Source organism: Mobula birostris, chromosome 5 (genome assembly GCF_030028105.1).
Source record: "Mobula birostris isolate sMobBir1 chromosome 5, sMobBir1.hap1, whole genome shotgun sequence".
NCBI classification, from domain to species: domain Eukaryota; kingdom Metazoa; phylum Chordata; class Chondrichthyes; order Myliobatiformes; family Myliobatidae; genus Mobula; species Mobula birostris.
The window spans coordinates 27,280,876-27,299,870 of NC_092374.1; the positions used below are offsets into that span (position 1 = coordinate 27,280,876).

General features: G+C 41.6%; 1 protein-coding gene across 1 annotated transcript in view; it reads right to left on the reverse strand.

Annotated features, from left to right (window-relative positions):
- LOC140197201 (uncharacterized) overlaps window positions 1–18,995 on the reverse strand; it is a 121,553-nt gene that overhangs the window by 20,980 nt on the left and 81,578 nt on the right. The window contains exons 22-26 of the mRNA XM_072257124.1: window positions 17,102–17,230; window positions 12,606–12,853; window positions 4,982–5,150; window positions 2,022–2,223; window positions 607–737 (exon numbers count right to left, since the gene is read on the reverse strand). Of these exons, the coding sequence (XP_072113225.1) occupies window positions 607–737; window positions 2,022–2,223; window positions 4,982–5,150; window positions 12,606–12,853; window positions 17,102–17,230 (879 nt within the window). The remainder of the gene's footprint in view (window positions 1–606; window positions 738–2,021; window positions 2,224–4,981; window positions 5,151–12,605; window positions 12,854–17,101; window positions 17,231–18,995) is intronic.

Sequence of the window (18,995 nt, forward strand, 5' to 3'; positions counted from 1 at the left end):
TCTGTTATTCCCTTTACTCCATTGTAATACTGATACATCTGACTTCAACTTCTCAATGATAGCAGGTTCCAGCACACGAGTGCTAAAGATAAAGCATTCCAGAAGTATTGATTGGGTGATTCATCTTGACTTCCTCCTGAGATTCCCAGTATGACAGGAGCTGGTCTTCTGCTTATTTGATTAATTTCAAGGATGAGGGGCCAGACAAGATCACAGCAGTGGCTAAGCCATCTTTAGCTGCTTCATTGTTGACCTTCCTTCCATCATAAGGTCAGGAGAGGAGATGTTCACAAATGGCTCCAAAATGTTCATTTCCACTCCCAAGTCAATTCAACATTTAGGTCTGAGCTGATAAATGTCAAATTATGACCTTTATGAAACAATCTTGTCCTTTCACAGCAGTAATTCATTATCTAAGAGAACCTGCTATTGTGTTGCTTCGTCTGTACAAAAGACTAATAGTTCACAGGCATTAAACATGCTCCAGTTCAATGAGGAACCTGACCTATCACTTGATTTTGTACATTATAACCCAAGGACAAATAAATATATTTTCAGCTTTCAATTGTATTTCAAAGTATTTGTCACCTGTGAGTACATCCTCACCTGTATTCAGATAACCCAAGGAGTAGATCCCCTTCCAAGATTCTGTATTCATGTTTAGGGCTTGGGATAATGTACAGGCCAGTCAACTTTGTTGTGTATTTTTTCTTTAGAAGATCATACATCAGGAGAGTCTGAAATAAACAAAGTAAAATGATAAATTTACAAGATAAATTCCAATATTGGAAATCGGAAGAAAAGCAGGAGTTAATGAAATGCTCAGTAGGTTCAGGCTAATAATCATAGACAGAAAAAGTGCAAAGGTTAAACGATCTTTTTATCAGACTGTGAGAAAATAGTTGGACGGGAGTAATTGGAGAAAGTATTGGCAGAGTATGTAGCCATTGTGATGGGACTGGAAACAATGGGGTAGACTTTTCAATGAGAGGAAATGGATACTCAGTAAAGACAAGGTATATCACCCAAGCAGATAGGAGCAACAAGATAAATGTTGGGGAAGTAGAGTCGTGCATCATTCATTTATAATAGTTCAAGGTCATCTTTAGGATATATCACTGAGGGGTAACTTATAGAAAATGAACAGACGACAGCTATTGTAATTTAATGAATAGTCTTAATCACAGTGATAAAGGGCATGGAGTCTTGAATATTTGAGTTTGAGTGGGATTGAAGTCAAGGTGATCAAGAATAAATTATGGGGCAAAGAGATAACAAGAACAACTTTCACTTACATCGTATTTACAGCAAAGAAAAGTACACCAAGGATTTCTCAGACAAAATTTGACATTATTTCCAAACAGAGAAGTTAAATGCATATCACAATCAGAATTATTATCACTGATCTATGACATGAAATTTGTTGTTTGTGGCTGCAGTACAGTGCAAGACAGAAACAAATTTCACAGTATGGCCAAATACTTAGTTAAACTTGTAGGTATTTAGGAACAGCTTTTTTAAAAAAAAAATACAGGGATGTTTAGGATATCATAATTAACAAGGAATCTAGGTGCTGCTTTAGACAGCAACTGGATGGGACTGGGCACTGCAGGATGATGGAAGTGGCTAAGCTAAAAAAAGCCCTGAGTTGCATTATTGAACTCCAGTGTTCACACAAATAATCTGAGCTACTAATATCTAGAGAACATGCAATCACTCATAATGGGACCTTTCTAGCATTTTATGGGCTAGATTTTCTATCTCCAGGCAATAAACTGAATTTCCATGAGGTAAGCTTAAGCTGGGATCTAATTAATGGCATACAGGACAAGGTTTGGTGTAAATCTTCTCAATGCTACATACCTCTTCCAATTTTCTTTTGGTTGAAAAGTATGCTTTCAACTATTTTATATGGTCAGCGCTATCCCACTGAATCACACTATATTCTTCATCCAATCCAAGTTGATCATATATATAATTTTGCTCTAGAGTAGTCAAAGGAAATAAACAGATATAATTACCTGGAAAATGGGCCGAGGTATTTCAGCATGAGTGGCTGTGCCTTTATCTGAAAGGATGTAGAGTTTTGTATCTCTCACCAGTACAATGTTTGTTCTGTCAACCAAACCCCTCTCCACTTGGACTGCCTGCCCCTTATGCTTGGATTTTCTTATGTTCCAGATCGATATAACTTCAGAATTTAAGCTCCTGCATACAGCATAACTAAAAAAAGTAACACAGAAATATAAAAATCTAGGGAATAAACACTTTTTTGTTATAGAACCTTTTATTTCCTGTTTTAAAATAACAGGAAAGTGATTTAATGTTAATTCCTAGAGGTGGAATTACAAGTAGATTTTCTTTTCCCTGTTTTCTAGTCCAGGTCACATTCTCAAAGATTTATGCTGTTTCTGAAAATTTGTGATCAACTGCAGAAATGTACATGATACCTAGAACAATAAAAACATCATGAGCATTATTTTAGTAAGTATTAGCAAAACTATCACCATCACATGAATGTAATTAGAAAAAGAATTGTCCACTTTGACCAAATATACTCAGCTATAAATGCAGATTTAAAAAAACCTTGTAGATGCAGAAAATTGGAAAGAAAAACAGAAAATGCTGGAAAAATTCAACATGCCAAACAATATCTTATGCAGATAAAGAGAAACAGATAACAGTTCAGTCAGATCCTTCATCAGAACTGAGGAAGAGGGAAGCAAGTAGCATAGGAGACAGAGAAGGTGTGGAGGGTAGTGGATGGAACAAAAGAATTTCTCTGACAGGATGAAATGATGTGGTAGTAAAGAGGTAGTTAAGCTCTAACATGTTCCTAATTTTAAATTTTTTAATTTAGAGGTGCAGCGCAGAATAGGCCCTTCCAGCCCACCGAGCCCAGCAATTTAACCCTATAGCCCAATCACAGGACAATTTACAATGACCAATCAACCTAATAAGCGGTATGTTTTTGGACTGCGGGAGGAATATTGGAGAACCTGGAGAAAGTCCATATACACACAAGAAGGACGTATAAACTTTCTTACAGAGGACGCTGGAATTAAACTCCGAAGTCCAACGCCTTGATCTCTAATAGCGTTGTGCTAACTGCTATGGTACTGTGGCGCTAATGTTGCGCAGTTTATGTAATGACTGGCCTGCTGGGTCATGGTAGGCCTAAGAACACAAAGGAAGGGAGAAGAATAAAGGAATGGGATGTAAAGTGGCCTGTTTGGTATCAAGAGCAGGAAAATGAGAGTTATCTGAAGTTATAGAATTTATATTGAGTCCTACAGGTTACCATGTGCATAAGGTGTGGTGGTGCTCTTCAGGCTTCTGTTGGGCCTTGTTGTTACAGTGCATCAGAGGGGTCAGAGTGTGAGAGGGATGGTGAATTAAAGTGGCAGGTAATTAGAAGCGACAGTTCACTCCTGCATGCTGAATGCAGGTGTTCCACTAAGCTGTCATCCACTCTGCATTTGGCTTCTTCAATGTACAGTACAACAATCACATTGTGACCACCAAGTCCAGTACACTGGATTGGAAGGGATGCAGGGGAATTGGAAAACTGTTTGGGAAGGGAAGAAATGGAAGGACGGTTGTTACACCTCCAATGGTTGCATGAGGGTGTGGATCAATCTCTCCAAATGTTGAAGCTAGTGAAAATTGTAACAAATGATCCATTGAATGCAGAGGCTGGAGGGGTGAAAGGTAAGGACCAGGAGATCTCTGTTCTAGCTCAGGAATGTTGCATCTAACATTCAGCCATATTCATCGTGGGCAATCATGGTCTATAATCTGTCTTTGCCTGTGGGGAAGAGCCCCTTCACACTGTTGTTCTTATTCTTTTCATATCCATGACCTTGACTGTTCTTGGCAAATTTTTCTACGGAAGTGGTTTGCCATTGACTTCTCCTGGGCATTGTCTTTACAAGACGGGTGACCCCGGCCATTAACAATACTCTTCACAGATTGTCTGCCTGGCATCAGTGGTCGCATAACCAGGAGCTGTGATATGCACCAGCTGCTCATACGACCATCCACCACCTGCTCCTATGGCTTCACGTGAGCCTGATCGGGGGCTAAGCAGGTGCCACACCTTGCCCAAGGAAAGAGCACCTTACACCTCCTTTGGTAGACAGGTATCCCCACCCCACCAACTATGTCACATTCTGCATAAAATAAACAGTGCAGGTCCCTCCAGATTAAGATAGGGGTCCGTTCATGAGAACGGTTCATAAACCAAACTGGTCGTAAATCAGAAAGGAACAGAACAGCTGTGACAGGAGAGCGAGAAAGCACAGGGGACATCAAACAGGCGTGAGAAGAGTAGCTGTCAGCTGGCCTCACTGACTCTGCTCAGCGGTCCCACCTCTGCCTGGGTTGACCCAACCCCTAATTGTTCTGGGCTAAGTGCTGTGGAGAGGGGTGAGGAGAGAAAGCATGCAGAAATGCCCTGTTCCCACTTGGCAGAGGATGCCCACAACTCCACAGAAACCAGCAAATCTGACCCATCCATCCTGTTATCTCCCAAATGCTCGGGCCCAGGGAGGACCTATACAAGTGTTGCAAATGCATGGTCAGCATTACGAAATGGGTAGAACAGTTTTTTCTGATATGGCCTTTTCATAAGGACTCGTAGATGACAGTAAGACAAGAGTATGTGAGGCCAGATCACCGAGAGCTGGGTTAACAACTTAGGTTTTAGAAAGCACCTTAGATGAAGAGAGGGTGGAGTGGGTCGGATTACCATTGCACTTTTTATCTGTAAGGATGCTCTCCCAATCCAATGCTCAAAGATAATGTAGAATCTAACACTTCCACTGAAATATTCAATAACCTTCTGCAGATCCCAGCATTTTCCCTTTTGTTGATCAATACTCATCACCTTTGCATTTTCAATGGAAGGCAAAAAAAAACAAATTATTGTTTACAAAAATAACTTTATCAATGAACTAAATCTTAGACATCGAAACCTCACCTGGGATTATTCTTCATAGGAGTGATTTCTACAATGCCTTCAGCCTTCTTCATATTATTTGTAGTGATGGCTATCGCCTGATCATTTATCCTCAAAGCTAGGTTCCACACCCGCAGAAAGTTCTCTCCATTGCAGATTGCCAGACAGAAACGCAAGTCAAGGCATGTCCCTAAAATATTGAAATAACTAATGCTTATTTAGACATATTTGTGAAAATATATCATTAATCGTCTGCAAATGACACTGATTTCCACTCTCCCTTATCCGTTTCCCTGCTGTCACCTGATACTGGAGTGTTGTTCTATCAACAAGAATTGTTTTCTTCCTAGACCTACAACTAGACCTGTCTGATTGATACCCACGCTCATTTTCAACAAAATTACTTAATAAGGGTCAGAAGCATGCACTCGGCATTGCTAATTGATCTTTCTGGAGACTACTATAATATTTACAGTAGTATTTTAGCTGAGCTATTCAATTTAACAAAGTCTTTTAAGACATTTAACATTGACTAACAGGATATTGTTACAACTAAACACTGAGTAAATTCCTACATTAATTAAACAATATGACTCAAGTATTTTGCACATCAACAATCTGTCAAGATGATTTTCTCATGCGTACTGATTAAATAACCCACATGAAGTCTTTAGCAGGGAAGTACTTAAGAATGTAACTACCTGCAACAACTTAAGAAATAGATGCAAGAATGCCATTCTGCCTGCTCCACCATTCAATATAACCATGACTGATCTTTTACCTCACTGAAATTATCCTGCACAAACCCTATAAACCTTGATTTCCTTAATATCCAAGAATCAATCAGTTTCACTCTTGACTGACCGACTAATCCTCATTGACCTGCTGGGTAGATAAGTTCAAAGAGTCACAATTTCTCAGTGAAAAATAAATTATCAGCTTGCTTCTGGTTAGTTACCCTTGTATTTTGAAACTTAACTCTTAATTCTAGACACCTCAGTACAAGCAAACATCATCCTTGCAACTACCCTGTCAAACCTTATAAAAACAATGAAAGCACCTCTAATTCTTTCACATTCAAATCATGGACCCGACCTGCTTAAAGAATATAACTTCATCCCATGAATTGATCTGGTGAACCTTTATTGCAAACCCTATAGTGTAAATATATCCTTCCTTTGGTTGGGAAACAAAACCGAAACACAATATTCAGGTATGGTTACACATAATAATAATAATAGGCATCTGTTAGTCTCATGAGACCATGGATTTGCACCTTGGAAAGTTTCCAGGGCACAGACCTGGGCAAGGTTGTATGGAAGACCAGCAGTTGCCCATGCTGCAAATCTCCCCTCTCCACGCCACCGCTGTTGTCCAAGGGAAGGGCATTAGGACCCATACAGCTTGGCACCGGTGTCATCGCAGAGCAATGAGTGGTTAAGTGCCTTGCTCAAGCTTGAGTGGAAACTCCAGCAGAACAACATGAAAGAGGTCTGGAGGGGGGGATGAGGACCATCACTGGGTTTTGGCAAACTAGCAACAGAGGAGCTGAAGGCAGTGTGGACAGGGCCAATGAACTTAACCTGTTCTTTAACAGATTTGATATTGTGACCCCTGCCCATCCCCCATATGAGCCATCTGTTGTCGGCCCCCAACCAACACATATTCCACTCTCCCCTCCTACCCCTCCTCACAGTCCCCCACCCTGCTCTTATGACTATACCCCTCCCTCACAGGAAACCACCACGGTGGGCTTCACGGCTGAACAGGTGAGAAGACAGCTGAAACGTCTCAACCCAAGCAAGGCTGCAGGACCGGATGGTGTCAGTACCTGGGTGCTCAAAGCCTGGAGTACTTCGCCATGTATTCAACATAAGCCTGAGGCTCTGGAGGGTTCCTGTACTGTGGAAGATGTCCTGCCTCGTCCCTGTGCCGAAGACACTGCGCCCCAGCGGCCTCAATGACTACAGACCGGTGGCATTGACCTCCCACATCATGAAGACCCTGGAGAGATTTGTTCTGGAGCTGCTCCGGCCTATGGTCAGGCCACACTTAGATCCCCTCCAGTTCGCCTACCAGCCATGACTAGGAGTTGAGGATGCCATCGTCTACCTGCTGAACCGTGTCTACGCCCACCTGGACAAGCCAGCGAGCACTGTGAGGGTCATGTTTTTTGACTTCTCCAGTGTGTTCAACACCATCCGCCCTGCTCTGCTGGGGGAGAAGCTGACAGCAATGCAGGTGGATGCTTCCCTGGTATCATGGATTCTTGATTACCTGACTGGCAGACCACAGTACGTGTGCTTGCAACACTGTGTGTCCGACAGAGTGAACAGCAGCACTGGGGCTCCACAGGGGACTGTCTTGTCTCCCTTTCTCTTCACCATTTACACCTCGGACTTCAAGTACTGCACAGAGTCTTGTCATCTTCAGAAGTTTTCGGATGACTCTGCCATAGTTGGATGCATCAGCAAGGGAGATGAGGTTGAGCACAGGGCTATGGTAGGAAACTTTGTCACATGGTGTAAGCAGAATTATCTGCAGCTTAATGTGAAAAAGACTAAGGAGCTGGTGGTAGACCTGAGGAGAGCTAAGGTACCGGTGACCCCTGTTTCCATCCAGGGGGTCAGTGTGCACATGGTGGAGGATTACAAATACCTGGGGATACGAATTGACAATAAACTGGACTGGTCTAAGAAGACTGAGGCTGTCTACAAGAAGGGTCAGAGCCATCTCTATTTCCTGAGGAGACTGGGGTCCTTTAACATCTGCCGGACGATGCTGAGGATGTTCTACAAATCTGTGGTGGCCAGTGCTATCATGTTTGCTGTTGTGTGCTGGGGCAGCAGGCTGAGGGTAGCAGACACCAACAGAATCAACAAACTCATTCGTAAGGCCAATGATGTTGTAGGAATGGAACTGGACTCTCTCACGGTGGTGTCTGAAAAGAGGATGCTGTCTAAGTTGCATGCCATCTTGGTCAATGTCTCCCATCCACTACATAATGTACTGGGTGGGCACAGGAGTACATTCAGCCAGAGACTCATTCCTCCGAGATGCAGCACAGAGCGTCATAGGAAGTCATTCCTGCCTTTGGCTATCAAACTTTACAACTCCTCTCTTGGAGGGTCAGACACCCTGAGCCGATAGGCTGGTCCTGGATTTATTTCATAATTTACTGGCATAATTTACATATTACTATTTAACTATTTATGGTTCTATTACTATTTATTATTTATGGTGCAACTGTAACAAAAACCAATTTCCCCCGGGATCAATAAAGTATGACTATGACTATGATACACATGCTGCCTCAGCCAAGGCTCGAACTAGCGACCTTCAAGTCACTAGACGAACACCTTAACCACTTGGCCACGTGCCAATACAGTTAAACAAGGAACTTATATCATTGCAGAAAGCTGTCTTTACTCTTGCACTCAAGTGTTCTTGCACTAAAGGCCAATGTAGCATTTGTTTTTCTAACTGCTTATTATGCCAGCTTCTTAAGTTATTGATATAAAAGACAAGTACACTTAGGTTCCTTTGAACACCAATAAATCTTCAATCAGTTAAACAAACTCTTAGATAAGTGATTCTCCAGAGTGACACACACAAAATGCTGGAGGATCTCAGCAGGTCAGATAGCATCTATGAAAAGGAATAAAGAATCAAGGTTTTGGCCCCCTTCATCATGACTGGAAAAGAAAGGGGAAAAAGCCAGAATGAAAAGGTTGGAGAGGGAGCAGAATCAGTACAAGCTGCAAAGTGATAACTGTAGCCAAGTGAGGGGAAGGTAGGTAGGTGAGAGAGGGTTGATGAAGAGAAGTACTTACTTCTCTATTTTTGCTTCCAGAGCTGATAAAGACCATATTTTCCTACACTATATTTTATCTGTCATGTCTTGCCCATTCATTTATATTCCCTTGAAGTCTCTCTGCACTCTCCTCACAACCCACTCTAGTACCCAGCTTTGTATCATTAGCAGTATTACATTTGGTCCCCTCATCCCATTGATGTGGATTGCAAGCAGTCGGGATTCCAGCACTGATTTCTGCAGCATTCACAGGCTTACTACTGTTCACAGCTTCTGAACCTAAAAGAGAACCTTTTATTTCTTCTTCTTGTTTTCCATTCAATACCCAACCTTCAACAAATGCCGTGGCATTTCTTAGATAGGCACACGAATGTGCAGAAAATGGAGGGAAATGGACGTTGTGCAAGTAGAGGTAACTAGATTAGTTAAGGAATTTACTTAGTTTAACTAGTTTGCACACTAAAGGTGGACCAAAGGTCTGTTCCTGTTCCTGTGTGTTATACCATGTATTCTAATTTTGTGGGACACCTTATTAACTGAGATATACAAGTCCAAAGACACTGCATCTAACGATTCCCTCCTTATCAGTTCTCTCGAAAACACTATAAGGTTTGCTAAACATACTTTTTCTTTCATAAATCCATGTTGTCTCCCGCCAATACAAGCCTGTTTAGGTGTACAGCGGGATTCAGCTTTTTTATTAATTACTTCAATAAAGAGTTAGAATTGTAAGCAGCTGAGTAGCAGCCCAGAATGATGCTGATATCTCTTTCTGAAGAAGCCGTGCAGGGCTATTCACCACGCATATGCAACACACATACGCAAAATGCTGGAGGAATGCAGCAGGTCTGGAAGCATCTACGGAAATGAATAAACAGTCCATGTTTTGTCCGAGACCCTTCCACTAGACTGGAAAGGAAGGGGGAATATGCCAGAATAAAAAAAGGTGGGGGGAGGGGAAAGATGACAAACTGAAAGGTGGTAAGTGAAGCCAGGTGGGTGGGGGAGAAGGGATGAAGGAAGAAGCTAAGCGGTTTTGGTGGAAAGGGCGAAGGACTGGAGAAGGAGGAATCCGATAGGACAGACAAGTGGACCATGGGAGAAAGGGAAGGAAGACGGGCACCAGGGAGAGGTGACAGGCAGGTGAGAAGAGGTAAGAGACCAGAGTGGGGAATAGAAGAAGAGGGAAGGGAAGGGGGAAAATACCACAAGTTGGAGAAATCAATGTTCATGGCATCAGGTTGGAGGCTATCAAGCCAGAATATGTGGTGTTGCTCCTGCATTCTGAGAGTAACTCATCATGGCAGAAGAGGTGGCTATGGACTTACATGTCAGAATGGGAACGGAGATATGAATTAAAATGGTTGGCCACCAAAAAATCCTGCTTTTTGTGGATGGAGTGGAGTTGCTAGAAAAAGTGGTCCCCAAATCTATGTCAGTTCTAACCAGTGTAGAGGAGGCCACATCAGGAGGACCAGATACAGTAGACAGCCCCAACAGATTCACAAGGGAAGTGTTGCCTCACCTGGAAGGACTGCTGGAGGCCCTGAATGTTGGTGAATGGACAAGTGTAGTATTTTTGCACTTAGAGGAATAAATGCCAAAATAGAGATTAGAGGGAAGGGACGAATGGATAAGGGAATCACGGAGAGTGCAGTCCTTGTGGAAAATGGAGAGTTAAGTTGCGGAATGTAAAGATGTGTTTGGTGGTAGGGTCCCGTTGAAGATGATGGAATTGCAGAGAATGATGTTTTGGATGTGGAAGCTCATGGGGTGGTAGGTGAGGACAAGAGGAACTCTATCCCTGTTAAGGCAACGGGAAGTTGGGGTGAGTGTGTATGTGCGTGAAATGGAGATCTGAGTAAGGACAGCAGCAATGGTGAAGGAAGGGAATTCCCATTCTTTGAAGAAAGAGGACATTTCTGATGTCCTGGAAAGGAAAGCCCCATCCTAGCAACTGATACGGTGTAGACAATGGAACTGAGAAAAAGGAATGGCATGTTTGCAGGAGACAGAGTGGGAAGAGGATATAGTCAAGTTAGCCGTGGGAGTTGGTAGGTTTATAAAAGATATCGGTAGGCAATTTGTTTCCAGAGATGGAGACAAAATGATCAAGAAAGGGGGGAGAGGAGTCAGAAATGTACCAAGTGAATTTAAGAGCAGGGTGAAAGTTGGAGGCAAAGTTGATGAAATTGAAGAGCTCAGCATGGGTGCAAGAAGCAGCACCAATGCAGTTGTCAATGAAGCACAGAAAGAGTTGGAGAGCATTATCATGGAATGCATGGAACACAAACTGTTCCATGTAGTCAATCAAAAAGCAGACATAGCTGGGACCCATGTGGGTGTCCAGGGCTACACCCTGAGTTTAGAGAATGTGTGAGGAGCTGAAAGAAGAATTGGTGAAGCTGAGGACCATTTCCACCAGAAGGAGGAGGGGTGGCAGAGAGGAACTGGTCAGGTTTGTTGTTGAGAAAGAAGCAGAGAGCCTTAAGGTCTTCTTGCTAAAGATTTGAAGTGTACACGGACTGGACATCCACAGTGAAAATAAGACAATCAGGGCAAGGGAATTGAACATTGTTGAGATCGAGAGCATGTGTACTGATGCAGGTGGGAAGGGACTAAACCGAGGGGGATAAAATAGAGTCAGACATGAGTTCAGTGGGACAGGAGCAGGCAGAAACAATTGGCCTATCTGGACAGTTCAGTTTGTGGATCTTGGGTAGGAGGTAGAAACAAGCAGTGCAGGGTAAGGTAACTATGTGGTTGGTGCCTGTGAATAACACACCACAATATGTGTTACTTTGAAACAGCCAATTCATTGAACTATCATTCAACCATTGAACAACAAAGGAAAAAATGAAGAAATGAGATGTTTTTTCTGAAAATGATTTCAATTAATTTGTTACTTAAAAAATAATTCTGTCCATTCTCCATAAATGTTCAGCTGTTCCATTTGAATTGATTAAGACTAGGAGCAGCAAACTCCTGGAGGCACTCAGAAGCAGCACTTGTGGGAGGAAAGGAACAGTCAACACTTCAGGTTGAAATCCACCATCAGGAGATTCCTTTCCTCCTGCTGCTCGACCCATGGACTTCCTGCAGCCGAATGCTTGTTGCTCCAGATTCTGGTAGCTGCAATACCTTGTGTAGCCTCTGATTGAAAATAAATTCCAGTTTCCAGCTGCAAACTCAGAGATTTTCAGTGAGGAGCCTGGACTGTTAAGACAGCTTGTTGTTTTGACAGAGAAAGCTATTGGAACAAAATTTACACCCACAGTCCACAGCATAGTAGTGTAGTGGTTAGCACAACGCTTTACTGTACGAGGAACCAAGGTTCAATTCCCGCTGTAGCCTGTAAGGTATTTGTATGTTCTCCCCATGTCTGCGTGGATCTCCTCCCACAGTACAAAGACCTACTGGTTAGTAGGTTTATTGGTCATTGTAAATTGTCCCGTGATTAGGCTGGGATTAAATTGGGCATTTCTGGGCTGCATGACTTGAAGGGCTGAAAGCGCAGGTGGATGGATTGATGGGTGGGTGGATGTTTGGATTTCATGCTGTAAGAAGCTTGGTGCCAATTGCCAAACTAACAGGCAGGGTCTACAAACCCACTCATCAAATGAACCCTTTATCTTTCCCAGTCTCTCCTTCACAACATGAACTAGTGATGAACATTGACAGTGGAGACAATAACCGATGGATGTCACCTCATACAACAGATGTCAAACAAAACACCAGGATATTCTCATTTGTTGGTTCATTTTCATTTCTCAACATGCCTAGAGACTTTTTGAAATGCAATCCTAGTCATTTTGGGGGGAGATCACTTGCCTCCAACTGCTGTTGAAGAGAAAGTGGCCAAGTGCTTGTGGTCTTCTGTTTCTAGGTTCCAGGAGACAACCTTGGAGATATTCGTTTTGAGAGAGCAGCACACTGCCACAAGATGAGAACCCGAGTCGATCACAGACAGGAAGGAAAGGTGATGATTACAACAACCTGTTACCGTGCGGACATAAGCAAAAGTCTTCGCACCAAACATTTCAATATGGAGCACTTCACGCAGCCTTGAGCATGGATACCTGAAATAACAGTGCGAGAAATGGAAAAAAATTCACTGGTGATGATCACAGCATTCAGAACACACTGATAATGAAAACAGCATTCAGAACACACTGGTAATGATCACAGCATTCAGAACACACTGGTGATGATCACAGCATTCAGAACACACTGATAATGAAAACAGCATTCAGAACACACTGGTAATGAACATATGGAGAGGCCTCATTTAAGATAATTCTATTCAAGTTCAGAAATCCAGATTTACGTACCGCTAATTTGAAACTCAGATTTTGGTTTCAAGCTCATACTGATGTTGATTTCAAATCAGGAATTTGCAAATACAATTTGAGTGAACAGACATTGCTCCTATGCTGATATATCATGGAGCTAATAGTAGAAATATCACCTTCACCCAGTAGAAGACTTAACTAAAGGGAGGAAATTCATGAGCTCCACAGTGACAATCTCCTGAAGTATAAAGTTTCCTTCAGAAGAGGATACCCAGATGAGTTTGTGGGGGGTTTGTTTCAGAGTGGTGTAAGGAGTGAGAGATGACTAACTCCTTACAGGAGTGAACAAGGGTTAAAAAAACTTATGAAAATCATATATAGGCCTCCAAATAATAGCCAAGATGTGGAGATGAGATTACAAAGGAATTTGGAAAGGTCATGTAATAAGGGTAATATCACAATTGTAATAAGGAACTTCAATATGCAAAGGGCTTGGGAAAATGAGGAGGGTGTCGGATCACAAGAGAGGGAATTTGTTGAATGCCTACGAGATGGCTTTTTTGAACAGCTTGTGCTTGAGCCTATTCAGGGAAAGGCTATCTTAGATTGGAAGTTGTGTAGAACCCAGATCTTATTAGGAAGCTTAATGTAAAGGAACCATTAGGAGACAGTGATCATAATATGATTGAATTCATGCTGCAATTTGAGAGGCACATGTATCAGTATCACAATGGAGTAAGGGTAATTACAGAGGCATGAGAGAGGAGCTTGCCCAGGTGGATTGGAGGAGGATACCGGCAGGGATGACAGCAGAGCGGAGATGGCTGAAGTTTCTGGGAATAGTTCACAGGGCACAGGATAGATATGTCCCACAAAGGAAGAAGTTCTCAAATGGCAGGGGTTGGCAACCGTGGCTGACAAGGGAAGTTAGGGACTGCATAAAAGCTAAGGAAAGTGCATATAAGTCAGCAAAAGTGAGTGGGAAGTTGAATGACTGGAAAGCTTTTAAAATCCAACAAAAGGCAGCTAAAAAGCTATAAGAAGGGAAAGGATGAAATACAAGGGCAAACTAGTCAATAATTTAAAGCAGGATACCAAAAGTTTTTTCAGTTATATAAAGAGTAAAAGGGAGGTGAGAGTTGATATTGGACCACTGGAAAATGATGCTGGTGAGGTAGTAATGGGGGACAAAGGAATGGCAGATGAACTTAATGGGTAATTAGTACCTGTCTTCATTGTGGAAGGCACTAGCAGTGTGCTAGAGGTCCGTGAGCATCGGGGAGCAGGAGTGAGTGATTTATTTCTCCAGCAGTTTGTGCAAGCACGTGGACGTCAGCCAGTTAGAACAGTGAGAAGAGTTTAAAAGGAGACAGCTTTATAGAGTGGGTGTTGAGTAGAGGGAAACGGAGTGGGAGGGCTTTGGCTCAACGGGGTTTCGGCGATAACGGGTGGAAGCAGATACGATAATATCTTTTAAGAGACTCCTGGATAGGTACATGGAGCTGAGAGAAATAGAGAGCTATGGGTAACCCTAGGTAATTTCTGAGATAAGGACATGTTCAACACAGCTTTGTGGGCTGAAGTGCCTGTATTGTGTTGTAGGTTTTCTATGTTTCTAAGTTTCTATAAGTGCCATTGCTATTACAAAGGAAAATGTGCTAGGCAAACTCAAAGGTCTTAGGTGGAAATGTCACCTGGACCAGATGGACTACATCCCAGAATCCTGAGAGAGGTTGCAGAAGAGATAATGGATGCATTCGTCATGATCTTTCAAGAATCATTTGATTTTGGCATGGTCCCAGAGGACTAGAAGATTGCAAATGACTCTCCACTCTTTAGGAAGGAAGGCCGGCAAAAGATAAGGAAATTGTAGGCCAGTTAGCCTAACCTCAGTGGTTGGAAAAGTGTTGGAGTCCATTATTAAGGATGAGGTTTTGGGGTACTTAGAGACTAATAAGTCAAAGTCAGCATTGGTTTCTGTAAAAGGAAATCTTGCCTGACAAATCTGTTAGAATTCTTCGAGGAAGTAACAAGCAGGGTGGACAAAGAAGAGGCAGTGGTTGTCATTTTCTTCGATTTTTGGAAGGCATTTGATAAGGTGCCACGCACGAGGCTGTTTAACAAGATAAAATCCTATGGCATTACAGGAAAGATATTGGCATGGTTAGTGGAATGGCTGACAGACAGGAGGCAGTGAGTGGGAATAAAGGGGTGTTTGCTGGTTGGCTGCCAGTGACTAGTGGTATTCCTCAGGGGTCACTACCGGGACCACTATTTTTCACATTGTTTGTCAAGGATCTGGATAAAGGAATTGATGATTTTGTGGCAAAGTTTGCGAATGATATAAAGATAGGCGGAGAGGTAGGTAGTGCTGAGGAAGCAATGCGATTGCCGCAGGACTTGGACAAATTGGAAGAATGGGCAAAAAGGTGGCAGGTGGAATACAGGGTTGGGAAATGTATGATAATGCATTTTAGTAAAAGGAACAAAAGTGCAGGCTATTGTCTAAATGGGGAGAAAATTCAAACATCAGAGGTCCAAAGAGACTTAGGAGTCCTCATGCAAGACTCCCAGAAGGTTAATTTACAGGATGAGTCTGTGGTAAAGGAGGCAAATGCAATGTTGGCAGTTATTTCAAGGGGAATGGAATTTAAAAACAAGGAGAAAATGCTGATGATTTATAAGACATTAGTCAGGCCACACTTGGAGTATTGTTAACAGTTTTGGGTCCCATATCTTATTGGAGAGAGTCAAGAGGAGATTTACGAGGGTGATTCCAGGAATGAAGAGGTTAATATGTGCAGAGTGTTTGGCAGCTTTGGGCCTGTACTCAATGGAATTTAGAAGAATCTGGGGGTATCTAATTGAAACCTACCGAATTTTAAAAGACTAGATAAGGTGGATGTGGAGAAGGTGTTTCCTGTGGTGATGTCCAGCACTAGAGGGCACACTCTCAAAATTGAGAGGTGACTCTTTAGAACAGACTTAAGGAGGAATTATTTTTTAGCCACAGAGTGGTGAATCTGTGCAACGTTCTGCCATAAACACCTGTGGAGGCCAAGACCGTGGGTATATTTAAAGCGAAAACTGATAGTTATAGTGAGAAATCAGGCGTTTGGGGTTGAGTGGGATCTCGGATCAGCCATGATGGAATGGTGGAGCAGACTCTAAGGGTTGAATGGCCTAATTCTGCTCCTATGTCTCATGGTCTTATGACCTGTGCCATTTTGAAATATTGTCATATTTTCAAGAAAAAGTTTTCAAGTACATTATAGAATACTTATTACATTCAGTATCAATTACATTCAGAATAAATTGTGCTTGAAAATCAATTTGGTTCTTTGGATTGTGGCTTAATTTTCATAAATATGAAAATGGCACAATATAACTTTAATCATATTTTGGCAAACAGAATACCCTTCATAAGGAAAAGTTACTAAGGAAAACACAATGGAAATAGTGAAGTGAACAGTGTAACGTCCAGGAAATAAGGATAATTAACTGACAAAATATGGAAAACACTGGGTACGCATAGTAGCCAATCAAAGACTTAAATAAAACAGATTGTAAAAATGCAATTATTTTAAGAAAATTCCTTAAAACTTTGAAAACATATGAACCTATCTTTCCAGTCCCGATATGATAATACTACTATCAATGTCCAGTTTTCATTTTTAGCTCCGGTAACCAGCATGTACAAATTTTTGTTGATGTAAATTTAGCAATCCTAGCCTATCCGCATTAGAATTGTAATACTTTCACTACTTCCAGTTAAACCATAAAAAGGTAATTTGTACTTGTGTCTCCTAATTACAACTACCAAGTTCTAATAAAGGAAACAATTTCCCATAGAGAGATCCAAAGCTCAATTCTATTCTCTATTATCTTTCAAGCAACACACAAAATGCTGGAGGAACTCAGCCGGCCAGGTAGCATCTATGGAAAAGAGTATTATGAACATTTCGGGCCGAAACCCTTCAGTTATTTTTCACTTTGTTTTTATTGGACAAGAGCTTGGTGTTACACAATACGCACCTGCAGACTACTAGGAAATAATCTTTGGTGACTGCCACTCCTTGGATGGATGCTGCTGCATCACTGGCTGGCAGCTTGGCAACGACCTTTCCCTTTTTAGAACTCAACACCATAGCTTCTTTTCCACTCCTGACAAAGTCACAAATAGCTATTAAATCAAATAGAGTAGCTGCAAGTACATAGTAAACAACTCACCGAATATCAAATATCTGTCCACCTTTTTTTTTTAGCAAAATATACTTTATTCACAATAAAAATATTAACAAGAATGAATTGTGCAATACCTTTACAATCTTTACATTCATTGTCAATGCTTTCCATGCTGTTATTACATTCCTATTGCTGCTATTCTGGGTGTAATACTGTACCACTAAAATAATTGAGGGACTCCCTCACCCACCCCGGCCACTTCCATTAATGTTGTAAATACTGTGATGTTCCCATGGCTGGAGGGTGCTGGGGGATGGAAATGGAAAGGGCAGCAAACAAGGGTGGGCAACCACTGCTGAACTTACTCTTCTGGTGAGTGGGAACAGCACACAATTTATCCAACAGTTCAGTTCAAAATTCAAAACTTTAAAGTAAATCTATTACTAAAGTACATATATGTCACCATATACCATCTTGATTCATTTTCTTGCAGCCATTTACAGAAAATACAAAGAAACACAATAGAATCAATGAAAAACTGTGCACAAAGGCAAACAACCAAGGTGCAAGAGACAACATATTGTACAATTCCAAAAAAAGAAAAAAAAACAAAATAATAACTAAATATATAAATAATACACACACACACATATAACAACACATACATACCTACATATAGATAGATAGACAGAATAGATGACAGGCATATATATATAAAAACTGAGAACATGAGTTGTTGAGTCCTTGAAAGTGAGCCCATACGGTGTTCAGGAGCTGGATGGCTGAAGGGTAATAACTGTTCTTAAACCTGGTGATATCTGCATTCATAATGGTACTCCTCTTGCTGTTAACAAATCAGTCGTTCACCCGATACAAGGTTAAATAATTATTCTCTCTTGGTGCCGCTTTTAGATATAAATCACATCAAATGCCTTCACAGGGCAAGCCTTGGTGGAATAGGCTTTCATTTATCAGGTATATTTCACCACCTCGCCAGATTTATCCTCATTAAACACATCGCATTCTCTTCTGGGATGTTCACTTTTTAAACTAAATCTGTCTAAGGCTCTTAAAAATCCTGTTTGCTGGGGTCAGGAGATGCTTGCTAATTATTTGAACTTGGTTTTACAACAGTCACAATGTATCTGCAATTACAATTTAATTTTTAATTTTGCTCACACTTCTTATAACTTGCAAGATATGGAGACAAAAATGTTTAAAGAATTACACAAGTACTTCCAAAGAGAAGGACCAAAATGGGTGGAAAAGCTGACAATGGATAAAAATCATTAGGGAATTATATAAGTTTATAGCTTAGAGGAAGATGAGATGAGTGATTGTATATGTCAGCTTCATAGTTCTTAATGCAGGGACGTAGCTTTACAAGCTTTTCATTAGAAAATAAAAGCAAGTCTCGGACACCTGACACCTTCAATCCTGCTCTACCACTCAATATGATTCAACCTGCCCCAGGCCTCAGCGTCCATTTCATGCCAATTCCATTTGGCCATCAACTCTCCAACCCTTCCAAAACTTATCTACATCCTCTTTAAGTATCCCTAGTGACCAGGCTTCAACAACTCATGAAGGAGGAAAATTCCAGTGATTCACCAATTTCTGTGAGGAGTTCCTGCACACTTCAGCTTTCAGTGCAGCACCTTTACTTTAATATAGTTGCAGCACCCCAAGTGCTTGTCTGTGCAATTTTTAAATACGGTGAAGGTTTCTGTCTTTACCACCTTTT